The sequence below is a fragment of the Myxocyprinus asiaticus genome, chromosome 1 (assembly GCF_019703515.2).
Source record: "Myxocyprinus asiaticus isolate MX2 ecotype Aquarium Trade chromosome 1, UBuf_Myxa_2, whole genome shotgun sequence".
NCBI lineage: Eukaryota > Metazoa > Chordata > Actinopteri > Cypriniformes > Catostomidae > Myxocyprinus > Myxocyprinus asiaticus.
Genome location: NC_059344.1, coordinates 64485870 through 64510926, shown reverse-complemented (window position 1 = coordinate 64510926; position 25057 = coordinate 64485870). Strand labels below are relative to the sequence as shown.

Sequence of the window (25057 nt, the reverse complement as noted above, 5' to 3'; positions counted from 1 at the left end):
GGCACGACTTCACTTAATAACTGTTTAGTCAGTAGGCGGGCACAACAGCCGCCGTCAATGTTCCATTGGCTAAACGAAGTGTCAATCTAGCAAGCCTTACCTAAAACTTGCTGTTTGATTGGCCATCGATGCCTGTCAATCACTTTCAGAGAACGTGAGGTTACGTTGTGCTGTTATGAGTGTGACGCTCGTTGTGACATGAGGGAAGGTTGAGCGTTCTGTTGTGAGACGTCAATGTGAGTACACGCAACATTAAACGTACTGCTTGGTGGAAAGCACACACTATTTGTGTTTTAATCCAAAACGTGTATTTGTATGATATAAACCGCGTAATTTATGCGTTAGGTTACTCTGCCACTGGTTTGAATGACATTGAGGTTAGTGGACTGTATTATCACACTGACTTGTGAGTCTGTCTTTGTTTTGAACTATGTTTAGGGTACTACTAAGTGTTCACCTTTCTAGAACATCTTTAAGGGGTCTTTCAAAACATTTCTAAACTTCTAAAATTTTAAACAATGCATTTTGAGGCGTCCAGTATGTAGCTGAACCATCGGGTTCAGGTTGTGCGGAATTGAATGTGTGTTATGGGATGTATTTAGTATCATATCAACGAGAATGAGGTGCCTGAATGTTTTGCATAACATAACATGAACTTTTAGGAACGTTTATGTATCAAAGTCATCTGAACTACTAGTTCAACACCTCATTTCTCTCGGAGCTCATGCGCACTGCAAACTAAACATACTGTCTCATTTTGGACACACATTAATTATGCACACATTTTTTAAATTTGTTTGTTTTTACGTAAAAATGGGTTGTTCGCATAGTATGTTAAGCAGTGACAGCAGTGTCCTGCAATTATGATGGTTTTCTTAAAGGGAGAGTGCACCTTAAAATGAAAATTCTCTCATCATTTACTCGCCCTCATGCCATCCCAGATGTGTATGACTTTCTTTCTTCAGCAGGGTAGGGTTGCACCAGCTGTGCGTAAGGTCTTGCGTAAGTTGGGACGTAAAGTGCACACTAAGGGTTTAGTAACTACTAGTTAGTTTGTAACTAAGTCAGTGCTTAATTTGGTTGCACCACCTGTTTTTAACTAGTATGTTGAAAGCTCTCCGTAAAGTGATGCGTAGTCGCATAATATGATGTTTACCATAATTGATCCAATAAACAGCCTTCAAATTTGTACACAGAAGTGTTAAAAAGCCATCAGTTTCAGTTTGATCTTGTTCAAACCTTGTTTGTTCACGTAACTGTCAGCTGTAATAAATTATATCCCCATTAAAATACGATATGTAATAAAAGTAAATTTGATAAATAGTATATTTGCCCTGTGTATATAACAATATATAGGAACTGTATCTAAAATAAATAAGGGGTGATAAATAAATACTCATACAACAGGCTGAAAAAATAGACATTTATTCATTTTAATATCCTATATATATTTTGAATGTGTTGAAACTTGACACTGGGCGATGCACCCTAAAAACTGCACCATTTGATTGGTGTCATGCTGAAGAGCCACTTAAAAGTCTTTTAAAAAGTGTTTTTTTCTCTCATAAATGTAAACAAGTGTAAATGTCATCATCATTCTGTATGTTGAAAGGTTTGAAGCCTGTCACGCATTATATGAGCTCAGTGATGTCATAAAATATCAGTCTGATTTTTTTATTCCATCCTTTGCTTTTGGTCTGAGTCTTCCATAAATATTTAGTTTATATGTAGGGTTATGTTCTAACTAAATTTAATGGTGCAACCCTCAAATATTTAGTAGTGCATACATTGTGACTTAGTGCCCATTTACGCCACAACTAGGCTAAGTTGTAACTTACGCACAGCTGGTGCAACAGGCCCCAGAACACAAACTGAGATTTTTAGAAGAATATTTCAGTTCTGTAGGTCCATACAATGCAAGTGTATGGTGATCTGAACTTTGAAGCTCCAAAAAGCACATAAAGGCAGCATGAAAGTAATCCATACGACTCCAGTGGTTTAATCCATGTCTTCTGAAGAGATATGATAGGGGTAGAATGGGATTTGGGTGAGAAACAGATCAATATTTAAGTCCTTGTTATTATAAATCTCCACTTTCACTTCCACATTCTTCTTTTTTTATTTTTTATTTGGTGATTAACATTCTTCGTGCATATCGCCACCTACTGGTCAGGGCTGGTCAAAGGTGGACATATATAGTCAGTTTGTTTTATGTTGCCTTTATGTGCTTTTTGGACCTTTAATGTTCTGGTCACCATTCACTTGCATTGTTTGGACCTACAGAGCTGAGATATTCTTTTAAAAATCTTCATTTGTGTTCTGCAGAAGAAATAAAGTTGTACACATCTGTGATGGCATGAGGGTGAGAAAATGATGAATTTTAATTTTTGGGTGAACTCTCCCTTTAAGTTAAAATCGTTGTAAAATTGTTTATATTATTAAAAAACAAAAGTCTTGTGTAAATATTATACATCCATAATATTCTGGAATATTTGTACTCTTAAAATGTGACCAATCATACCATAGCACCTAAAATATGCACTACTTAGCCTATATAATTTGACTCCAAATTCTTGATAAAGTTCTTTTTTGAAATGTTATATCTTATAACATCTTAGTTTTACATGTCATTTTGTCCCCTTTTAATATAACTTTTTTTAATTTCACCCCAACCAATAAAACAAAGTATATATATATATATATATATATATATATATATATATATATATATATATATATATATATATATATATATAATTTTTATTTATTTATTTTTTAATATGATTATTTTTGTATTACTTCCTTAAGGCAACATTCAAAACTTTTCTGAAAATGATATTGATTCAGTAGAGTCAGTGAATTTTGTATGAATTAGTATGTTTTTTTTTTTAATAGGTATCACTTCACAATTTTTGCATTGTTGACAAATATTTTATTTTACTCATTCTTGACTCTGTGCAACCAAAAATAATTTGCTGGGACAATAAGTTGCTATCATATTTCCTGAACATGACCCTGCATTCTGGGTCTCTCTGTGTCATCTTATTTTGTGTTAAATAATATAACTGCATTATTAATTAGTCATTGCATATCCTTACATAATTACATACAGTGCTGTGCCAAAGTTTTAGGCAGTGGTAAAAAATGTTGTATAGTGAGGGTGTTTTCAAAAATTATGCTTTGAATATTTTTTATTGATCTATAAACTTCATACAAAATGCAGTAAACATAAAAAAAACTAAATATTTGGTGTAACCACCCTATGCTATCTTCAAACAGATGTTTTTGTTAAACATTTAATGTGCTTAAGATTTTGGTACAGTACTGTATATTTTGTATATGTTTAAAAAGTTTTATAAACACTTATTTTGAGGTCCATGAACATGAATATAATGTTATGTTGAATTGAACATTAATAAAAAGCCAAGTTATCTCACCTTTGGAAAACCTTTGAAAAACACATTTGTTGTTTGTTCAGTCAACCAATGCCTCACTTAAAAAATCAGAACATTATAGCCATACTTCTAAACCTCCTTCGATCATGTTTATGTTCTTGCATATTATCAAGAGCAAAAAAAAAAAAAAAAAAACTTGATTTTGCACTCATTGTATGTTCTACAAACTGTTCAACCAACATCTGTACTGACATTCCTAATGTAACTGGAGCATTCTGATATTCCAGCTGTGACACGGATTAAGTTGGATGATGAATAACAAATCAGGTGCACGGAAAGTTCGGAATGTTGATATCAACCCATGCATCGAGGTCAGTGTGTGTGTGTGTGGTTAGATTTAACATTTTTGATTTAAACTATATACAATAATATTTTCATTCTTATTGTATTTGAAAGTGATATTTGAAATTTGCATTCAGTACCACATAAGTGAAGAAGCTGTGGTGTGTCTAATTGTAGTCTACCACATTGTGTGTTGTATTGTGTCTTTCTAACATCTATACAACAGATTCTAATAATGTGTTTGTTCGTCTGTGAGCACAGGAGAGTGATGGTTCCCAAAAATGTTTGGATGCATATAACTATGATAAGAGCATGTGCTCTGCATACTTCTTGAGGTATAAAAACTGCCGGAAGTACTGGGTAAGTATACTGAGACACCACTGAGTAAAAAAACTTAGCATGTAATTGTGTGCCCTTTTGTTGTAATTATCAGTTTGTATCGCAAGCCCAACGTTTAATCAGGGTGTTAATTTAAGACATCAACAATTAAATTGTCACTAGTTAAAATGCTTTAACATGAATTCTTGATATCAAAAATGGATTTTCAACTTGTAAAAAACATAATTCTTGATATCTTTAATTGCATTTTCACTAGTAGAATTTCACCATGATCTGTCACTCACTCCTATTCAAAACACGGTTACTGATATCAAGAATTAATTTCTTACTATGGTAGTTGAAATTCCAATTTCACTCATCAGCAGTGCACTTTTTAATAGCAAAAATGGTCATTTGAAATATCGATAATTACATTGTTATTAGTGCAAATGTCCAGATATTAACAATTATAACGAGTGAAAATGCTAAATGTAAATGTGTTTCAACATGTTAGATTTGGTATTTTAGATATCGATAAATTGAAGAGTAATTAAAGGTACCTTAAAAGGCTTTCTTACTAGTAACAATCACATTACAGATATCTGAAATTAACATTGGCACTAGTGGAAACCGAATTACAGATATCAAAAATAAGCATTTTTACTTGTAATTCAGTTGTTGATATCAGGAATGGACATTTGCACTAGTAATAATATATATATAATAGAATAATGATAATTATTGATATTAAAAATTATAATTTTTACTTGTAAGAAATGCATTGCTTTTTACCTGTTGAAATTAAATGTTTGATATTTAATTATCATTATTATATCAATGTATATTTCTGTAAGTAATGACGTTAGTTTTGATATCATTAATGAACATTTTTTATTAGTGCAAATGTAATAACTGATATGAAAAAATTAGCACTTTTACTAGTAGTAATTTCATTCCTGATATCAAGAATTAGCATTTAACTAGTGAAAATGTAATTGTTGATATCTATAATTTATGTCCTGCACTTGATTAAATGTTGAAAGGGCTTGGGATAAATTTGAGTATAATTTCTGATGTAAGCAGAACTGTTTCATAACTATTTTTATTCTGTTGAGAAATGAGAAAAGAGAAAAATTAGCTTTGTTTGATGTCTAAATATACCATATTTATATTGACTAATATATACACACTTTCTTGACATCAGTCAAAAGAATAATAGTCATCAAAACAAAATAATACAAATGGAAGTATGGGGATTATGTTAAACAAATCAAACAATCTTATATTTGAGCTTCTTCACAGTGTCCACTCTTTCCCAATCCTGGGATGCATTTTAAACAGTATTGAAGTTGTTCCCATGAATTCTGGACACTTGTTGACTGCTTTTCCTTCACTGACTGCTCCAATTTATCCTTTGAATTTTTTTAATTAAAATTGGAGTTTTGTAAAGAAATTTGTATGTAGGCAAAGTATTTATTTGCCTATTAAACTAATTTCACACATTTAAGCATATGCCTTCTGATCAAAAGGGTTTTAGGACCATGAGAAACAAATTCAGTCAGATATGTCCATACGACTAATAGTGCATAATACCTTACATCAGTGATCGAAGCTAAATCAACATTTTATTTTGACTGAATGGTGCTCTGAAAGTGTGCCTTTCAATTTCTCTGTATTTTACTCAATATTTTACTCTTTTTGTCTCATGCTCTCTCAGCATGGTGTAATGCTGCAGCGTCGGCGTGACGGAGTGAAGCCGGATATGCCGACCGCTGAGGAGCGAGAGGAGATCATCACAGCTCTCGGAGGGAAGCCATACTGACTGCACAGCAGCATTCAGAGCTCATGTGCTGATTTGGACTCAGTATAACAGAAATCTCTCACAGAGGCACATTATGAATCCATCCTTCTGGCTTTAAGGATTTATTGAAATGCAGTCCAGTACTGTGTGGGGGAAGAGGACATTTAGCGAATATATTTTTAACAACTAATGCTGTGCATGTGTGATACCATCAATGACAGGCTATTAAAGCCTTATTTAAGATCAATGCAGAAGGACTCATTTGAAGTGAACATATTTCGATAGAGTGTGTACTGTATGTGTGGAAAAATAAGTGTCTGGCAGTCCTGTTATAGCAATAGTATTTAATATATTCACTCAAGTTTAAAGTGTCTGTAAATATCACAGTTGCCTATATAACAAAAAAAGTCACTTGAACAAACATTAAATGTTAATGGAAATTAAATGCTCAATGCTGGTGCCTTGGAAAAATTGTAACAGAGATCAACATCAGCTGACTTCCGGACAGTAGGTAAAACAATGCTCAATGAAATGTTCATATAATCGTGCATAAATAGGAAAACAGGCTCATGAAATGCTAAAAGGGAGGAGAAAATGTTTCCTACATCTCTTGATGGCAAAAGCCGTGCATCATTTTGACGTTGAGTTGTCACTTTGTAGAAGCTACAGAGTCCAAAACATTTGCATTGGGTCCTTTGCAGTTCATTGTAATATTAATACATTTTAAGGTTGATTTTAAGAACATTTTTGTTTACTTTTGTATGATAAACTATTTTGGTACTGTATTTGGTCACCACTTGATGTGCAACGCTCAATTTATTTATTTTTTTAGATTTATGCATTTCAAATTTCATAACAATTCCATCAAATTAATTTGAGGAATCTTTAATAAATAAAGTAATAAATAAATGTGTAAATAAAAATAAAATAATAATAAAAAAAAAAAACAATATTTTAAGTTTTAAAAATGTAATTTAGTTAAAAATTACTCAACTTAATTTGATAGAACTTTATTAATGAAATGCTAAATCTTTATACACACACACACACACTCACTCACTCACTCTACTGGTCAAAAGTTTTGAAACACTTATTCTTTGTTATAATTTTTTTCACATTTTAGAATAATAGTAAAGTCATCAAAACTATGGAATAACATAAATGGAACTATGGGAATTATGTTGTGACTAAACAAAATCCAAAATAAATCAAAACTATTTTATATTTTAGTATCTTCAAAGTAGTCACCCTTTGCATATATATATATATATATATATATATGTATATATTCTCTCATCATTTCATATGAATGACTTTCTTCTGCAAAACGCAAAGATTTTAAAAGAATATTTCATCTCTGTTGGTCCTCACAATGCAAGTGAATGGTGACCAGAACGTTTAAGGCCTAAAGGCTGCATAAAAGTTATCCATAAGTAATCCAGTGGTTAAATCCATATACCATATAAAGTGATACGATAGATGTGGGTGAGAAACAGAACAATATTTAAGTTCTTCTTACTATCAATCTCCATTTTTGACCAGCCCAAACCAGTAGGTGGCTGAATGTGAAAGTGGAGATTTACAGTGAAAAAAAGGACTTAAATATTGATCTGTTTCTCACCCACATCTATCGTATCGCTTCAAAAGATATTGATTTAACCACTGGTGTTTAATGGATTATTTTTATGCCTCTTTTGTCATTTTTGGACCTTTTGAGTTCTTTCACTTGCATTGTATGGACCTACAGAGCTGAAATATCCTTCTAAAAATCTGTGTTTTGCTGAAGAAAGAAAATCATACACATCTGGGATGGCATGAGGGTGAGTAAATGGTGAGAGAATTTTAATTTTTGGGTGAACTATCCTTTTAAAAGGTGTCCATAGATTTTAGTTTGTGTCCACATGGGGGCGCAATGCTCCCACTTTAAATACTGCCATAAAAGGAGATGCACCAGATTTGAGAAACAGTTTAACATGACAGTCTATTCTGTTTACAAGTCTGTGTGTCAGTCTGATATGGCTTGGAAATGTAAAATATTATTTATTTAATTTTCTACAGATATGAAATGTTTTCTCCTACATAGATAAAATAGGAAACCCAAGTGCCCCCTCACTGCACGTGATGATGATGTGTGCTCTACAGTATGTGCTCTACCTACTCATGTCACGCTCTCAAGTGACTAATGTGTTAGTCATTTATAGAGGAGACAGACTCTGTTGAGTCAACAATAAAACGTGATAACATAAATTCAGTGAGACTACTTAATCGAAGATTAGACCTGGATAAGATTTTCATCCTTTGTGCAATACAACCCACAGTACTGTCTTACTTGTGTAAAAATATTAGCACTCTCAAATGAGTGTAACTGGTCTCTGGCATGGGAGGCGGGCGTGCTAACAAGGAGACTAAGGGTACAGCCTCTAGTGCACCTCTTGAGGCCAGGGGAGTGAGGTTTACACGCACTGTGCAGCTACCTACCAACTGGCCACCATTACACTCACCTCCTAAACCTCACTCCCATCCGGGTTACGGCACCACTGTAACCGGACCTACTCGATCCGCTCTGAGCGAGATTCGAACCGGTGTCTCTTGCATGGGAGGTGGGGGCGCTAACAAGGAGGCTAAAGGGTACAGCCTCTTGTGCACCTCTTGAGGCCAGGGGAGTGAGGTCTACACGCACTGCACAGCTACCTACCAGCTGGCCACCATTACACTCCCCATCTGGGTCACGGCACCACTGTAACCGGTCCTAATCGACCCGCTCCAAGCGAGATTTGAACTGGCGTCTCTAGCATGGGAGGCGGGGACGCTAACAAGGAGGCTAAAGGGTACAGCCTCTAGTGCACCCCTTGAGGCCAGGGGAGTGAGGTTTACACGCACTGTGCAGCTACCTACCAACTGGCCACCATTACACTCACCTCCTAAACCTCACTCCCATCCGGGTCACGGCACCACTGTAACCGGACCTACTTGATCCGCTCTGAGCGAGATTCGAACCGGTGTCTCTTGCATGGGTGGTGGGGGCGCTAACAAGGAGGCTAAAGGGTACAGCCTCTTGTGCACCTCTTGAGGCCAGGGGAGTGAGGTCTACACGCACTGCACAGCTACCTACCAGCTGGCCACCGTTACACTCCCCATCTGGGTCACGGCACCACTGTAACCGGTCCTAATCGACCCGCTCCAAGCGAGATTCGAACTGGCGTCTCTGGCATGGGAAGCGGGGGCGCTAACAAGGAGGCTAAAGGGTACAGCCTCTAGTGCACCTCTTGAGGCAAAGGGAGTGAAGTTTACACACACTGCACAGCAGGTACCAGCTGGCCACCGTTACATGAGCAACTATACTCCATTTATCTGGGGAAAAAGTTGAGAATCCCACATCCTCATGAGCCAGCAATATTTCAGCTCTGTGTTTCCTCAAATTGTCATCATGTGAGTAAATTTCAATCATAAAAAACGAAGTGATCTACTGTTTTACATTGTAAATTGTGATGTATAATGTGCTTTTCTGACAGTGCCATTGTGTGTACACTGAAAACACGCTTCATTGGAAATAATCTTAGTGTTGATTGACTGTTAAAGTATATTATATACAGCAATTATAATCACTTTCTAATTATGATAGCTGTTCAAAGGTAGAGTTAAAAAGTAGAATTGCATTGAGACCAAAGTGTCAGTGTCAAGAGTTCTTCTCAATCGCTTTGGCTCAATTCTCAATTATATTTTTTTTTTTCAAAACAATAAGTCTCTGAACAATTAGTTTCTTGTTCACACCATATTTGAATTTCTTATTCAATGAAGAAAATTGCACGTGTTATGTGTGCAAAAGAGTAAGTACAAATGTCTACAATTTGCACAATAGCTAAATGCACATGAGTTGATTCTCAGTGAGACTGTCATACTCTTCACAACTTCTAAACATTCTTTCATCATGTGAGCCAGTACATGCAAAATGATCCATTCAATTATCAAAAAATGTCAGACATACATGTATATTCCATAAATAGCTATAACATGAAATATTTTTTCATTGTTGTGGGTTTTATTTTATTTTTTCATAGATGTCATTTTGTGGCAATTTTCTGTTCACTATATATGACTTTACATGTAAGAAATGTGTAAAAATGGACATGCAAATGTGAATTTTCTGTTTGCATGTAACACATTGCTGCAAACATAAATCTACTGTATGCACACAAATGTGCATATCCCTTTTCTGTGTACTACAGTATTGTACAGTATTGACTTTTCCCAGTAAACTTTTACCTACTGTTGAAATCGGTATCTAAATAGCACATAGCATTCAGCTAGACATAACTGACATTCATGTATAGTACAGTAAGCAGTCAGTGTCAACAAAAAAGTGAACAAAAATTAAATGTGTATATAAAACAAATATTTCCAGGGTTGACTGCCATGGTGAAGAAACATCTAAACATTTTGTCCAGTACGGCTCACACGATGACAAAAACCTTTTCATTTTGGTGTCATTGGCCAATTTACTGACACAATAACTAGGTTTTGAAGCATGAATTAAATGTTTTGGGTGAGTTACTACATTTTGCAGACATACAATAGAGTTGAGATGTCCCATAAAACATTTGTGACAATTGCACTTACAGTTTACAGAATGTTACGATTAATGTTTGGTCTGTTACAGTTTTAACATTTTGCACGTCATCATCAACTAAAATATGTCATTTTCATTGACTAAAATTATATTTCACTTTCATCAGTGTAAAACTGACTAAAATGAATGAAAATGACATGACGAAATATTGACTCATTTTAAAGGACATTTTCATCAAAAGACTAAAGTGAAAAACTGTGGAAAAAATGACCACTGCAAAGTGCATTGCAATTAAAAATGGGTATGAATTTCTTTTCAAAACTAAAATTTCAGTTACAATTTGTCCTTTATAGTTTGGAGCAAATAGTGAAGAAGCCAGCAATTGTCCAGCTCCAGCATACATGGGAACGCCTTCAATACTCTTTAAAAATCATCCCAGGATGAAACAAGTTGGCTGAGAGAATCTAGGAAAGCAAATGGCTGTTTTTAAGAAGCCACAATGACTTTTTAACATTTTATCATCACTACATTAAACTTCTGAAACAAATAACAAAACTTATTTGTGTTATTTAATAGCTTTGATGACTTGGCTGTTATTCGAACATGTGTAAAATTGTCATGATAATGAAGAGACGTGTGCAATCTTACTGGGACTTTATCCTCAACTGAAATATACTAGATATAAACACACAATGGCATTTCATAAATAGTGTGTTTGTGTGGTGCAATGATGTCTTGATCTGACACTGAAACAAATGAAGCTTGCAAAATCCACCCTCAGCAACCAATATTATACATAAAATGAGCCATTATAATACACTGAGAAAAATATGACAAGTAAGATTTACTTAAAGGTGCAGTAAGCGACTTTTTTTGAATGGAAAAGCATGCAAAAAAATGTTCCTACTCCCTTAAAGATATTAATGAAATAAGTGTCCTGAGATTTCTCATGGTCTCTGTGACAGCTGTAGACTTTGTAAACAGCGAACAAAAATGTGGCGCTTATCACCTGTCAATCATTTTGCTCGTTCTCACAGTGTTACATTTGAAGCGGATCATTGAGGCTATGATTCATAATGTTTGTCAGTTGAAGGCGCTATTGTGCCACTGTTGAATTTAACAGCCACAGGAACAAACAATACTGCTCTTTTGCTCGGTTTTGGTTTCAAAATTATCTTTGGAGGGCGGGGTTTTGGAATGAGGGGGCGTGGCTAATTTAACAGCTCTGTCACGTGAACGCTTCAGAACGCTAAAATCACTAGCAGCACATTTCATTTTTATTTTGCATGTTTTTGCACACAGTTTTTCAAAGTAAATTTAATGGTATAAAATGTATTAAAAACTACTTAACTTTATGACATAATATTGAATGTGAAGTTCATTTAACTTAAGTTAATAAAGCAACTTGTACTTACAAATCTGATATACATGATACTCAAACTTAGCAAATTTTAAATGAACATTTTATTAGAACATTTCACATCATGCATTTTCCTTATTAACACATGAATAATAATGTACCACATGATATACAGAAGTCTACCAAGGGGAAGCTAAATGCATGTTGTGTAGTCCATTAGACAACATCACCTTGCATTATAGGCTCAAGTAAGAATAGATGCTTACGGTTACTATATCAGGTTACCACTTTTTTCAGCGTACCAATCACAGAATAATCACATCTATTGAAAAGAAGTCTCATCTACAACATTTGTAAAAGTTTAAGTCTATGATTATTCTGTGCCCAAGTATCCTTAAAAAGAATCCTTAATTTGGGAGCAAATTACGTGCAACTGGCCCAAGACGAGTTTGTCGCTATTATTATTATTATTTTTAAACAGAGACTGATTTCATGTAATTGTTAAAATGTTGCATGTTAAATGCTAAAAATAAGGAGTAAGTGCTTCTCAAAAAAAAAAAAAAAGTCAAGTCTCAGTGATTGCATGTTATAGTGTTGCACAAAGTAGGCCTACTAAGTTTTCCATGCTTGTTTTATCCAAACCTATTTATCTCACTCCCTAAGTACTCATGGCAGCACTCTGCTTTTTGTTTCCTGTCATTCTGTGATTTGTCCAATGGTGGAAATTAGTTGCTCTTCTTTCCATGACCTTTGAACTTAGCCATGAAGCTGAACGCTCCCAGATATTCACCAAGCAGCACGCCCATTTTTGTGGGTAACAAACTGTTTAAGAAAAACAGAGTTAAATATTGTTATAAATTGACATGCACACCCATAGGAAAGAAGTAAACACAAATCATATACAGGTATATCAATATCCCGATATATCAGCATCATTTTGGACTTCAGCCAATATTAATGCTATCCAAATAAATTTTATAGCTATATAATCCCTAAAATGTGTTGTCCGTTAACCTAAAAAGGTAACAACATCTAAATTAACAGGCTGTCTTCAATTCAAAATTGTTATTTATCTGAACAAAAGTACTTTTTATGGGTCAAGTGGACTTAGTTACATAAGATAACATTTGCAGGTTACCACTACTTTTTAGTGTACTCTTAATTAATTTCAGGAGAAGCATCTGAAATAAAGTGAATCCTCAAACATAACTGAGATCTCTAATAAGCCTCCTAAGCTATGAAAGCGCATATTCTGAGCAATAAAATGTTAAATGAAGGATGATTATCTATGGTTACAAATATGAACAAACAAAACAAAGCAAACAGAGGGGTAAGTTAATGTTTAACTACAGTACAGCAGTCTCATCATAGCTGCAGCTCTCACATTATCCTCGCTAATTAAAATCTTAACATGTGCTACGATTATCATACAGTTCAAAGAGCTCCAGCTGTATTCAGATCAGAGAGGATATTCACAAACCCTGCTGAATACACACACACATGTGGAATCTGCATCCATTGCGGGTGTGTGTGGGTGCATTTGCTGCTAAAAGACGCTGTACTTTACAGGGATTTTTACCATGAATAAAGAGCATTGTTCAGCACGACGTGAGGCAGAGGGCCTTAAACTCACTTAACCGTGGTAAAATCACTGTAGCACATGGGATATTGTTTATATTGTTTTTATATAAAACAGTGCCAGTTGCAACATGATAAAAGACACCATTTTCAATAAAAAAAGTCTTGCATTTCTTAAATGAAATACCAGTGCTTGCAAGACAGTAGAAGAATAGTGTTAAAGTTTTAGGATGTAGAATCTAGACCCTGTTAAAGGGATAGTTCACCCAAAAATGAAAATTCTCTCATCATTTACTCACCCTCATGCCATCCCAGATCTGTATGACTTTCTTTCTTCAGAACACAAATGAAGATTTTTAGAAGAATATTTCAGCTCCAACTCCAGTGGTTTAATCCATGTTTTCTGAAGCGATATGATAGGTGTGGATGAGATCAATATTTAAGTCCTTTTTTTTACTATAAATCTTCACTTTCACTTTCAGTCACTTACTGGTTGGGGCTGGTCAAAAGTGGAGATTTATGGTTACAAAAAATTGTATGGACTTAAACATTGACCTGTTTCTCACCCTCACCTATCATATCGCTTCTGAATACATGGATCAAACCAATGGAGTCTTATGGATTACTTTTATGATGCCTTTATGTGCTTTTTGTGCTTCAAAGTTCTGGTCACCATTCACTTGCATTGTATGACCTACAAAGCTGAAATTTTCTTCTAAAAATCTTAATTTGTGTTCAGCAGAAGAAAGAAAGTCACACACATCTGGGATGGCATGAGGGTGAGTAAATGATGAGAGAATTTTCATTTTTAGGTGAACTATCACTTTAAAACCTGATAAATGGGACTAAAAGTTTAAGAAACGACCAGGAAAATAGCAAGCTAATTCAGTCTCTCTACTATTGTCTCTGTTAAATGCCCCTGCCTACAACCGTCCAGGTGTGCGAAGGTGTTTATTTGTTGGTCTGTATAATAGTGAAGTATGAAAGATTCTGAATGACTTACTTCTTCAAAACCATGGCTAGGTAGATGCTCCGAGGCATATACAAATGAACCTGTTCTCTTAGAACAGCATCCACAATTTTCCTACATGCATAATCCGGCTCTAGAATAGGCATGAGTCTGGGCCATCTGCAAAACACACAGCACTATGAGCACGTTGATCGTCGTTGAATGCATTTACACAGCATATTAAATCAGGAACTACAGGAATATTACAACCTTGTAACAAGCACAAATGCTAAAGTGGCTATTAACTACTCACATCCATGCCACTCAGATAACAACAAAACAGTAAAATCACAGACCTTCTATGTTTTCCCTGTTCTGATTTGATGAATATGAAAACACTAATACTATATGTTTTATGTAATAACTAGGCCTGTATATTATCTATACTCTGTTTATCTTTTTCTGTCTCTTCTACATGTCTATCTCTTCCAGCTCAGGGGTTTTCAAACTTTTTGATGCCAAGGACCCCCCAAAGATGAGGACCCCCTGTTTAAGAAAAATAGTAATCATAATATTTAAAAGACATTTCGTTTGCATATTTAAATACAGTAATTAACTTTTATTAGTGCCATTGTACTAAAGCAAAATTATAATTATATGGAAAACATTTACTGTTTATTAAGTTGACAGTGTGTCTTTTTTCTATTGCAGTATAATGTAAGATGTTTAATCCCAAAAAGAAACGTTTTCAATTCAATTCAAATTTCTTTGTATAGTGCTTTCCACTATATATATTGTTTCAAAGCTGCTTTAATGAAAATAGTGAAGTCACTTTTTTACAAATGAGAAATGAAATTCTACACAGGTTTGTTTTTGTTTCTTACTGTAAAATTCTGGCTGTCAAAAGTATATAATAATCGCAATTAATCTCATGGATTCTAAATTAAATGGTAAAAATGTCCAATAATGTCGTCAATATTTTTACAATAATGTAAATTTTTTTTCTGAATTTATCAATGGGCCCTACTCTTGTTTCATTATGATGTAAGCTAGAGTCTGAAGACAAAGTAATGTTTGTCTTGGATGATTTTTTACTGATTCATTTTTCTATATGTTTGCAGAAACCTCCCGTTGATTATACAAAGATATTTTTCGTGCTTCTGAGTGCAACATCATCTTCGTTAAGAGTTGTTCTCAAATGGTTTTGCTTTAGGATCCATCAAGTGACGACTAAACACGGTTCCAAAACTGTTTATTGTACAAACAAAACAAATGTCTTTAAAATCGAATATAAATGGCATTAATGTTCCCATGAACTGCAAACGTCCGGCAATATGCACATTTAGCACGACATAGGCTGGCTAGGAAAATTGACAATTTTGTAAATGCATAAACAGCAGCAGAAGTGTGATTTACCACACTGTAAAAAAAAATATTTTTAAAGAGAAAATACAGTATAATTTAACATTCATTCCGCATTTTTCAATAAAAGTGTTAAATTGCCCTAAAACACAGGGTGGCCCCCAAAAAAGAAAAAAGGCAGCCACTATATTTGATTGCTCATATCTTAAAAATGCACAAAGGCGTTTGCACAATTTTTGGTGTACTTCTACGACTTTTTGTAAGCAACGAAAAGACATCATTACTCAGTGAAAAGTTTACTTAACCTGTTGATGTGCATGCCCCCCCCTCCCAGAACTGATGTCACTTTGCTTAAATTAGTTCACATATACTATATAGTCTAGTCAAAAAAGAGTTAATAATGTTGACATATTATAAAGATGTATAATTTGTCAACATTATGAACAATTTTGAACAGCACACTATATAGTAAATGTGAACTCATTTAAGCAAAGTAATGTCAAACCCATGGGTGGGGTCAATGAGCATCAACAGGTTAATCCATGTGTGTTGGGACAACATAAATATTTTTTGTATTTTGCATTACTGAAAATATGTGGGGGAATTTCTATATCTGTAAAAAACGTCCGTAATTTTAACAGAAAAAGAACGTAAAAATGCTACAGTAAAAAATAAATAAAAAAATTTAAAAATGTTCCTTAAGGGTTAATTAGTTAACCCTTAACTTATAAATTAAAAAATTATAATGCATTTAATAAGACAATACATGTAACTTTACTGTAAAATAAAAAAAAGATTTTTTAGATGTAAAAGTATGATTTTACCATGTAATTAACAGAAAAATTAAGTATAACAAGAGAATACATGTACTTATACGGTAAACTATTGTTAAAAATATGGTGAAAAACAATAATTGGGCGTTCCCAGAAGTCCCTGCCTGACCCGTCATATTTCATTACATATTGTGGGAATGGTTATGTTTGTTAAAATGTTAATATCAGTTATCGGGGTGTTCTGTGTTATATTTGATGTAGTTTAGTTAATGTTTATTGCATTATTTTAGTGTCACATGTTACCCTGATGGTGTTTTGTGTTTGTGTAACACTGTTCACTGTCTCTACATGTTGAAATTAAGAGCTATTTTACATGTTTTTGTGCAAGATGAATAAAGGGGGAGATTTGATTGTATTTAATGTTCTGTTATGTTGAGATTGAGAAGAGTTTCTGTAATGTTGGAGTTTTGGGGGATATCACTGTGGTGTAGAGTCGAGCTTGCCCAAGTCTAAATGAGCTTAAAATGCACAGGGGAGTAAACTTAGACTCTGAAGTGTATTTGGCGAGGCACAGTAATTACAGTCTTTTTTAATGAATAGTCTAACAATGTTATTTCTACGTATTTACAGTCAAAGCATGTTTGTTTTTATTTATGGTCTACACATTTTTTTTATTTTTATTTTTTTTTAAATGTTTTTTAAATGAACAGTCAAAACATATTATTTCATTTTATAGTTGAAACATGTTATTTCAAATGACATTTTAAAATGTCATTTTAATTTACAGTGTAAAACACTATTTGAAATGACAATTTAAACATGTTATTTCATTTTAAAACACCTGTTTCATTTTGCAGTCTAAACATGTTACTTCACTGTCTTAAAACTGTTATTTCAGTTTATGGTAAATGTTTGGCACCCTGTGCTACCATGCATTTAACTTTTTTTTCACTTAATTTTTTTTTACGTGCAGACTAACACAAACACTTACTATTTAGTATTACCAAATCATGTAATAGTAGCTATACAGACATTATTCACGCTAGCGTCATCTTTGATTTTTAATGGGAATGACAATGAGGCTGTGAGGGATAGACTTACAGTCTCTTCAATAGCTCGAACGGGATAAAGCTGTATAAAGCTCCTAGATCAAAACTGATTTTCCACAACTCACGTTGTCTGGAGTTCTTTGTATACTGAATGTTCTTGGACAGATATTTTATCAATGTTTTGTCTGCGGAACGATCCAAAAACACATTAAACTGCAGTGCAGCCCACTGATGAGACTGTAAGTCTATCCCTCACAGCCTCATTATAATTCCCATTAAAAATCAAGGATGGTGCCAGCGTGAATAAGGTCTATTATCACATGAAAGATGAATCTGCAGTATAATACTCTACAGTCTGATTGGATGTACAACAACAAAAATCTGGGGAAGCATTCTCCCCTCGATTTTAAAAGTTGATAATCCTTACACTTTTAAAATGCTGAACATATATGGTAAATAATAATAATATACCTGTATATACCAAGACAACACATGTAATTTAATGTCAAAATGTTATAAAATGTTTTTTTTTAGAAGTAAAAAGTATGATTTCACCATGTAATAAACGGTAAAAAAAAAAATTTATATTATGTTTAACAAGAGAATACATTTTTACGATAAACTAGTGTAACAGGGCGTTCCCCGAATTCCCTGCATGACCAATCATATTTCATTATATTTTTTGGGAATAGTTATGTTTATTTTTAATATCAGTTATGAACATTGGGGTGTTCTGTGTTATATTTGATGTAGTTTATTGCATTATTTTAGTGTCACATGTGTTATCCTGATGGTGTTTTGTGTATGAGTGAGTGACACTGTCTCTACATGTGTATTAATTATTGCTCCTGGAAGGGTCACTCTTGATTAACTTTAAGTCATCTTGTGGCCTTTTGTAGTTACTCCGGTGATTAACAATATGTTTCAAAGTGGAAAGCAGACTTTTATAGTTCCAGAAGGTTATTATATCAGGTTCCCTATCTGTCACTCACTCTACATCGTGTCAATGTAGTGACACTAGGGGTCGCTCTTGGGAGCCCCAAACACCTCTGATCTTTGAGAAAAGGCCAATGAGAATTGGCGAATGCCACGCCTCCGGACATACGGGTATAAAAGGAACTGGCTCGCAACCACTCATTCAGATTTTTTCTCATTCAGCGGTTGATTCTCACAAAGCTGAACTTCACTGCCGGTCCATTCACCTCTTTAGAAGCATATGCTGTTTGATATACGCCGCATTTCAGCGGCTTTCTCTCCCTTTGCACGATCAGTGCAGAGTACCCACCTGGGCGCTTCAACAGCCTCTAAAATAGTATATATTCTGAGAAAAAAAGTGTATATTTTCCTCTAAAAGAGCACGCATTGATGGACAGCGTCTTTTTAAAGATGCTTTTCCGTCTTTGTGTAATTCCTGGATGCGGTCGATATCTCTCCACCTCCGACGGCCACCATCGCTGCCTCACGTGTCTGGGCCGTAATCACGTTGAGGCAGTGTTCGCGGATGGTTCATGTTCTCATTGCGAGAACATGACCATGGCAATGTTGCGGTCGCGGCTTTCCTTCTTCTGGGGGAACCCTGAACTTACCCTCCACACCATGACGTAGTGGAGGGTAAGTCCCTAGGGAAGCATGACCTGATCATCAGGTTCCTGAGAGGCGCCAGGAGGCTGAATCCTCCTAAACCATGCCTCTTCGAGCCCCGTTTGAGCCTCCAGAGTCAGTCGAGCTGAAAGCCCTCTCTTTGAAGACGGCCCTACTGACCGCACTCACCTCCATCAAGAGGGTTGGGGACCTACATGCGTTCTCTGTCAGCGACACCAGCCTGGAGTTCGGTCCGGAGGACTCTCACGTGGTCCTGAGACCATGACCAGGCTATGTGCCCAAGGTTCCCAAGACCCCTTTTAGGGATCAGGTGGTGAGCCTGCAAGCGCTGCCCCGGGAGGAGGCAGACCCAGCCTTATCGTTGCTGTGTCTGGTGCGTGCTTTGCGCACCTACTTGGATCGCACGCAGAGCTTTAGACGCTCTGAGCAGCTCTTTGTCTGCTTTGGCGGATAGCGGAAAGGGAACGCTGTCTCCAAACAGAAGCTTTCCCACTGGATCTTGGATGTCATCATGCTGGCATACCAGGCCCAGGCCGTGCCTGCCCTTTTGGGAATATGAGCACACTCTATGAGGAGTGTGGCATCCTCGTGAGCACTGGCCAATGGCACCTCTCTAGCAGACATCTGCAGGGCAGCAGTCTGGGCGACACTTAATACCTTCGCGAGATTTTATAATCTCTGGGTTGAGCCGGTTTCATCCTGTGTATTGTCAGGTACAAACAGGTAAGTGTGCGGGACAGCTGGCCGGGTGTATCGCTTGCGTACAGCGCCTTTCCCATCCGTGAGGCAAAGATGTGCGCTTGCGTACAGCGCCTTTCCCATCCATGAGGCGAAGACGTGCGCCCTTTTCTCCCACACGAGTTCACGAGTCCGTGAACCCTGGATGTCTTTTCTCCCTAGCCCTGTGGCTGGCGAATTTGGCGGAGGAATTCCTAGCTGGATCCAGTACGTGTGCTAGCTTGCCCTGTACAGGGGTAGGTGCTCCACAGGTGCCGGTTACCTCCGGTAGCTCCCTGCGATGTATTTTCCACAGTACGGTCTCCCTATCGGTTGACCCACGTCTCCCTTGGGCAGAGCCCTCTCTGCCTCCAGTCACTGTGTTTGAAGAGCTCCTTCCCTTCGGGCAGGACCTACCACCGTGCCTCTTCCGTGTGAGGCTGGTGCCCACGTGACGTATTTGCCACATGTTAACATGAAAGAATAGGAAGGGAAAAGAACTCCTTACCCAGCGCGAATAATAGCATTAGATGGCCACAACCGAATCTAAATACTCTGTGGAGAGAAAAAACATAGAGAGAAAAGGCCATGGCTGGTGCGGCCTGCTCCCATACTAGTTACGCCCCCCACACTAGGGATGTGGGGAACTACATGATGTCTTTTGGGCCATTGGGGGAGGCTACGTGCAGACCGGTGCACCTGCTATTACGCACGCAGCAGCTTGCTTGCACCTGCATCGGCAGTCCACATAACACAGTTCAGCTAGTTGTAGCGTTTTGTATAGGGACACCTAGTGTCACTACATCGATACAAAGTCGAGTGAGTGACAGATAGGGAACATCTTGGTTACTGTTGTAACCTCCGTTCCCTGATGGAGGGAATGAGCCGTTGTGTCCCTCTTGCCACAACGCTGTACTACCCACTGAAATGTCCGGGACCCTGTCTCGGCTCCTCAGCACAAAACCTGAATAAGTGGTTGCGAGCCAGCTCCTTTTATACCCGTATGTCTGGGGGAGTGGCATGCAAATTCCACTCACCAATTCTCAATGGCCTTTTCTCAAAGATCAGAGGTGTTTGGGGCTCCCAAGAGCGACCCCTAGTGTCACTACATCGACACAACATCTCGTTCCCTCCATCAGGGAACGGAGGTTATGACAGTAAAGAAGACGTTTATATCCTTTAATAATATAAGTGGAAGTGAACTGTAAAATATACAGCCTTAAAAATTACATCCCGTGAAGCCTGAAACATGGTCACCGTATTTTTATGGTAAATTTCTGGCAACCACAGCTGGTATTTTTACTGTACATTTACCAGACTTTTTTTTTTTTTTTTACAGTGTATGCACATTTATGTGGTTAGCTGCATTTTATTATTTGCATTAAGCGTTGACCCATTTTTGAGTCGAGAACCATTAGTTGAGAACCACAGTTTTATAAGATTGTGGTTAGATGCTATCCTTTAATAGTGAATAGAGTGTAACAGAAAAATGTTTTAGTCAAAACATGAACTCTATACTAAGAAAATTAGTTTCTGTATATTCTGGGAGGCAATCCTGATCTTACTTTGTGTATGCGCCGTCAAACATGCCAGTGTTAATGAAAAAGGGGCAGACTATGGTGGTCTTCACTCCATCGCAGCCAGTGGCCAGCAGCTCCAGCGCCATGGACTCAGCAAAGCCAACTGCAGCAAACTTACTCGCACAATAGTCTGTATAAAACATTTGAGAGCACTGTTTTGATGTGACAAATGTGAAGTGAGAAATTATCTATTTGTGTATGTGTAGAAGACAATGTTTACCTGCCAGTCCATTTACCCCAATAAGTCCAGCAGAGCTTGCAATGCTGACCACATGACCGTGGTTGCTAGCAATCATTGCTGGGAGAAACGCCTTGTACATCTAACAGGTGACAGACATATCATGCTTCTTGTTTAGAGTAATTTCAAGGACAGAGAGATAGATAGGCTGCAAAGCATACTGACATACCCAGAAATGTGCCAGGCTGTTGACCTGCATAGACTTCTCTATAAGGGCGTCAGGAGACTCCAAGAACTTCTTCCCAGTAACAATTCCTGCATTATTTATTAAAATTGTGACATCACCAATCTCACGCTTCACCTTCATGAAACAAAGAGAACAGATCATGAGTTCTTATTACACTGTAGAAAATTTTAACCTACTAAAATTGAAAACTTAAAGTTTAATTGCTGCCTTAAAGCTTAAAAGGAATATTCCGGGTTCAAAACAAGTTAAGCTCAATCGACAGCATTTGTGGCATAATGTTGATTACCACAAAAATTAATTTCTACTCGTCCCTCGTTTTCTTTAAAATAAGCAAAAATCGACGTTACAGTGAGGCACTTACAACAGAAGTCAACGGGGGCCAATTCGTAAATGTTAAAATACTCACTATTTCGAAAGTATAGACACAAGACGTAAACAATTCGTTTGTGTTAACATGATTTTAGCATAATAACATGGCTCACTAGCCTGTTCTGTGTATTTTATAACATCTTTGTCATGACATAATCCTGAAACGACTGTAAAAACAACGATTTAAACAACTTTACAGCTCAAATAATCCATGAGTTTTAACAGAAGAATTAAGAATTTCACATTTCTGCCTTTAAACCCTCCAAAAATGGGCCCCATTCACTTCCACTGTAAATGTCTCACTGTAACCTCGATTTTTGCTTTATTTTTAAATAAAAGGAGGGACGTGAGTAAAGACGCTGACTACCACCCCTGGAGTCACGAGTTCGAATCCAGGGCATGCTGAGCGACTTCAGCCAGGTCTCCTAAGCAACCAAATTGGCCCAGTTGCTAGGGAGGGTAGGGTCACATGGGGTAACCTCCTCGTGGTCGCTATAATGTGGTTCTCGCTCTCAGTGGGGCGCGTGGTGAGTTGTGCGTGGATGCCGCGGAAAATAGCGTGAAGCCTCCACACACACTATGTCTCTGCGGTAACGCGCTCAACAAGCCATGTGATAAGATGCTCGGATTGACGGATCAACTGAGATTTGTCCTCCGCCACCCGGATTGAGTCACTACACCACCACAAGGACTTAGAGCACATTGGGAATTGGGCATGCCAAATTGGGGAGAAAATCGCAAAAAACAAAAATAAATAAATAAGGGACGAGTCGAAAATATTTGTTTTTGCGGCAAAGTTTTATAGTGCACTGATAAGTATTAACCAGTTAGCCAAGCCAGTGAATTGGCTGATGTTTGGCCGGTTTGATATTATCGGCCGATAACTGTGCCTGGCCGATTTAATTTCAGCAATTTCATGTATGTATGTCATATATGATTATTAAATTGTAGCCTGTTTTATAGGAAATGCTCTGTATCTACATTATATCGGCTAGAATCCATCCTGCTTTGCATCTGTATCTGCCATTAAAAAAGCCCATATTGATCAACCACAAATCCGAGCTGAATCGAGTAGAAATTACAGAAGTTACTGTGGTTTTATAGTAGGCCTACACTAACAAATGAACTTGTTTTTAATCAAGTCAAAAATAATATTTAATTTCACTGAACCAACCTTTTTTATTTTATTTTTTTTATTTTTTATAAATGCCAAGAACAATCTGCATACTTACAGAAGTTTCCTTCTGTAACAACAGAACAATGCAACAGAAGAAGAAAATAAAAAATAAAATACATCTGGAGGGAAACAATTATAAGGGGTTATAAATCAACAGTATTCGTTGACATTTTTTTTTTTATTATTATTTATTTATTGGGCATAAAGATGTAACGTAAGAATTAAAATCAACCAAATAGAGTGGGAGGAGTGGCTTCTTGCCTATGAATTCACACTTATGAATTAAATGTTTTCCACAAAAAAAAAAAATAAATAAATAAAAATAAAATAAAATAAAATTCAACAATATGTTAAATCTGTGCGTTTTTGTTGTTATAGTAAAAAATAATATCAAAAGTGTTAATACATATGTCAGATACAATTTTTTTCTGAGATATTTGCTCAAATCCTTCCAGGAAGATGTAACAATAACACAATCACAAAAAAGGCGTTCAGTCGTCTCATCTTTGTCACAAAAAGTACTATTTTTCTTAATTTATTCAATGCATTTAGAAAGCCTATTACAGGGAAAACATTTGTGTATTATTTTAAAAGACACCTCTCTGTTAACTTTATTAGTCAATACATATTTATGGGGCAGAGGCCCAACCAAAGTCCAGTTTATAAATCACCGAATCAACCTATATTATGTTGATTTATAAAACACACACACATTTTATGAGTTAGATCTGGCAGAAATAGCTCCTGCAGGTTACCACGTTTCTTTTAATATTTAATAGCAATTGTTGTGCTTTATTTTTATTGTGCTGAAGAAAAAAAACTGTTTTCTTTATGCATCATAGATAACAGATGATGAACTCGTTTAGTAAAATAATAATAATAATAATAATAATAATTGTTTGTTGTTAGTAGCTAACATATGTTGAACAACCTGTATTTATAGGCTGCTGTAGTTACGCAAGCCTGTGTGTACGGAAGATTACGTGTAAATGACATGACTTCTACACGTGTCTTACTGCATGCATCTAATTGTACTGTACCTGGTTTGCAACTCTGTACACTTCTTCCCTGTCGCTACAGTCACAGGTATACGTGTACGCTCGCGCTCCGTGCATTTCTTTAATCATGCGCGCGGTCTCTTTATTCCCCTCCTCATTGATGTCCCACAGCACAAGGCGCGCGCCCAGGCGCCCGAACTCAAGGGCCATCAGGCGGCCGATGCCGCTGCCCGCCCCGGTCAACAGCACGATCTCCCCGGACACATTCTTCTTCCGAGCCGGTATAAACATCCGAACGAATGCTTCTACGCTGTAGAACAGCGACATGACGAGCAGATGAAGCGTTTCCAAAAAGAAGTTCATGATGATGGCGAAGAGACCCTAAGAGAAGCGAGGGTTACAGAATTAATGCGTTTGTTCCTTTTAACAGTGGCGCTATTCCCCAAAATTTGTTAACTTCGTCAAAGTCATCGTATTTGATGAGAAGTCGTATTTATTCGCATTTTATGCTCGCGCGTGAGCCCCGTTTAATGTCTTGCCTCAGTCCGATTAGCGCTCACCGATTTAACTACCATGCATTTCGCTTTTTTAACCGAGCGGTTGGGTTATCGACCTTTGGTCCGTGCGTCCTGTTGTAACACTTCGTGTTTACCATAAGACAAAGTTCAGTATTAGTGCAGTAGTAACGGGACAGG

The 25057-nt window shown here is 36.5% G+C and overlaps 2 protein-coding genes across 3 annotated transcripts; one reads left to right on the top strand and one right to left on the bottom strand.

The window, feature by feature from the left end:
• The first annotated feature begins 155 nt into the window (after window positions 1-155).
• chchd7 (coiled-coil-helix-coiled-coil-helix domain containing 7) lies at window positions 156-6308 on the top strand. 2 transcript variants are annotated; one of them, XM_051677379.1, is made up of 4 exons: window positions 156-236; window positions 3683-3766; window positions 3999-4097; window positions 5773-6308. In XM_051677379.1, exons 2-4 carry the CDS (start codon window positions 3704-3706, stop codon window positions 5875-5877), a joined length of 267 nt encoding a protein of 88 aa, XP_051533339.1. In that variant the 5' UTR covers window positions 156-236; window positions 3683-3703; the 3' UTR covers window positions 5878-6308. The 2 variants fall into 2 exon arrangements, with proteins under 2 accessions (XP_051533339.1, XP_051533420.1); XM_051677460.1 differs by having other exon boundaries at window positions 229-377.
• Window positions 6309-11869: 5561 nt separating this feature from the next.
• Window positions 11870-25057, bottom strand: sdr16c5b (short chain dehydrogenase/reductase family 16C, member 5b). Its single transcript, XM_051676085.1, has 6 exons — window positions 24405-25057; window positions 21801-21932; window positions 21614-21713; window positions 21379-21523; window positions 14365-14490; window positions 11870-12605 (listed from the first exon to the last, which is right to left on the bottom strand). Exons 1-6 carry the CDS (start codon window positions 24723-24725, stop codon window positions 12509-12511), a joined length of 921 nt encoding a protein of 306 aa, XP_051532045.1. The 5' UTR covers window positions 24726-25057; the 3' UTR covers window positions 11870-12508.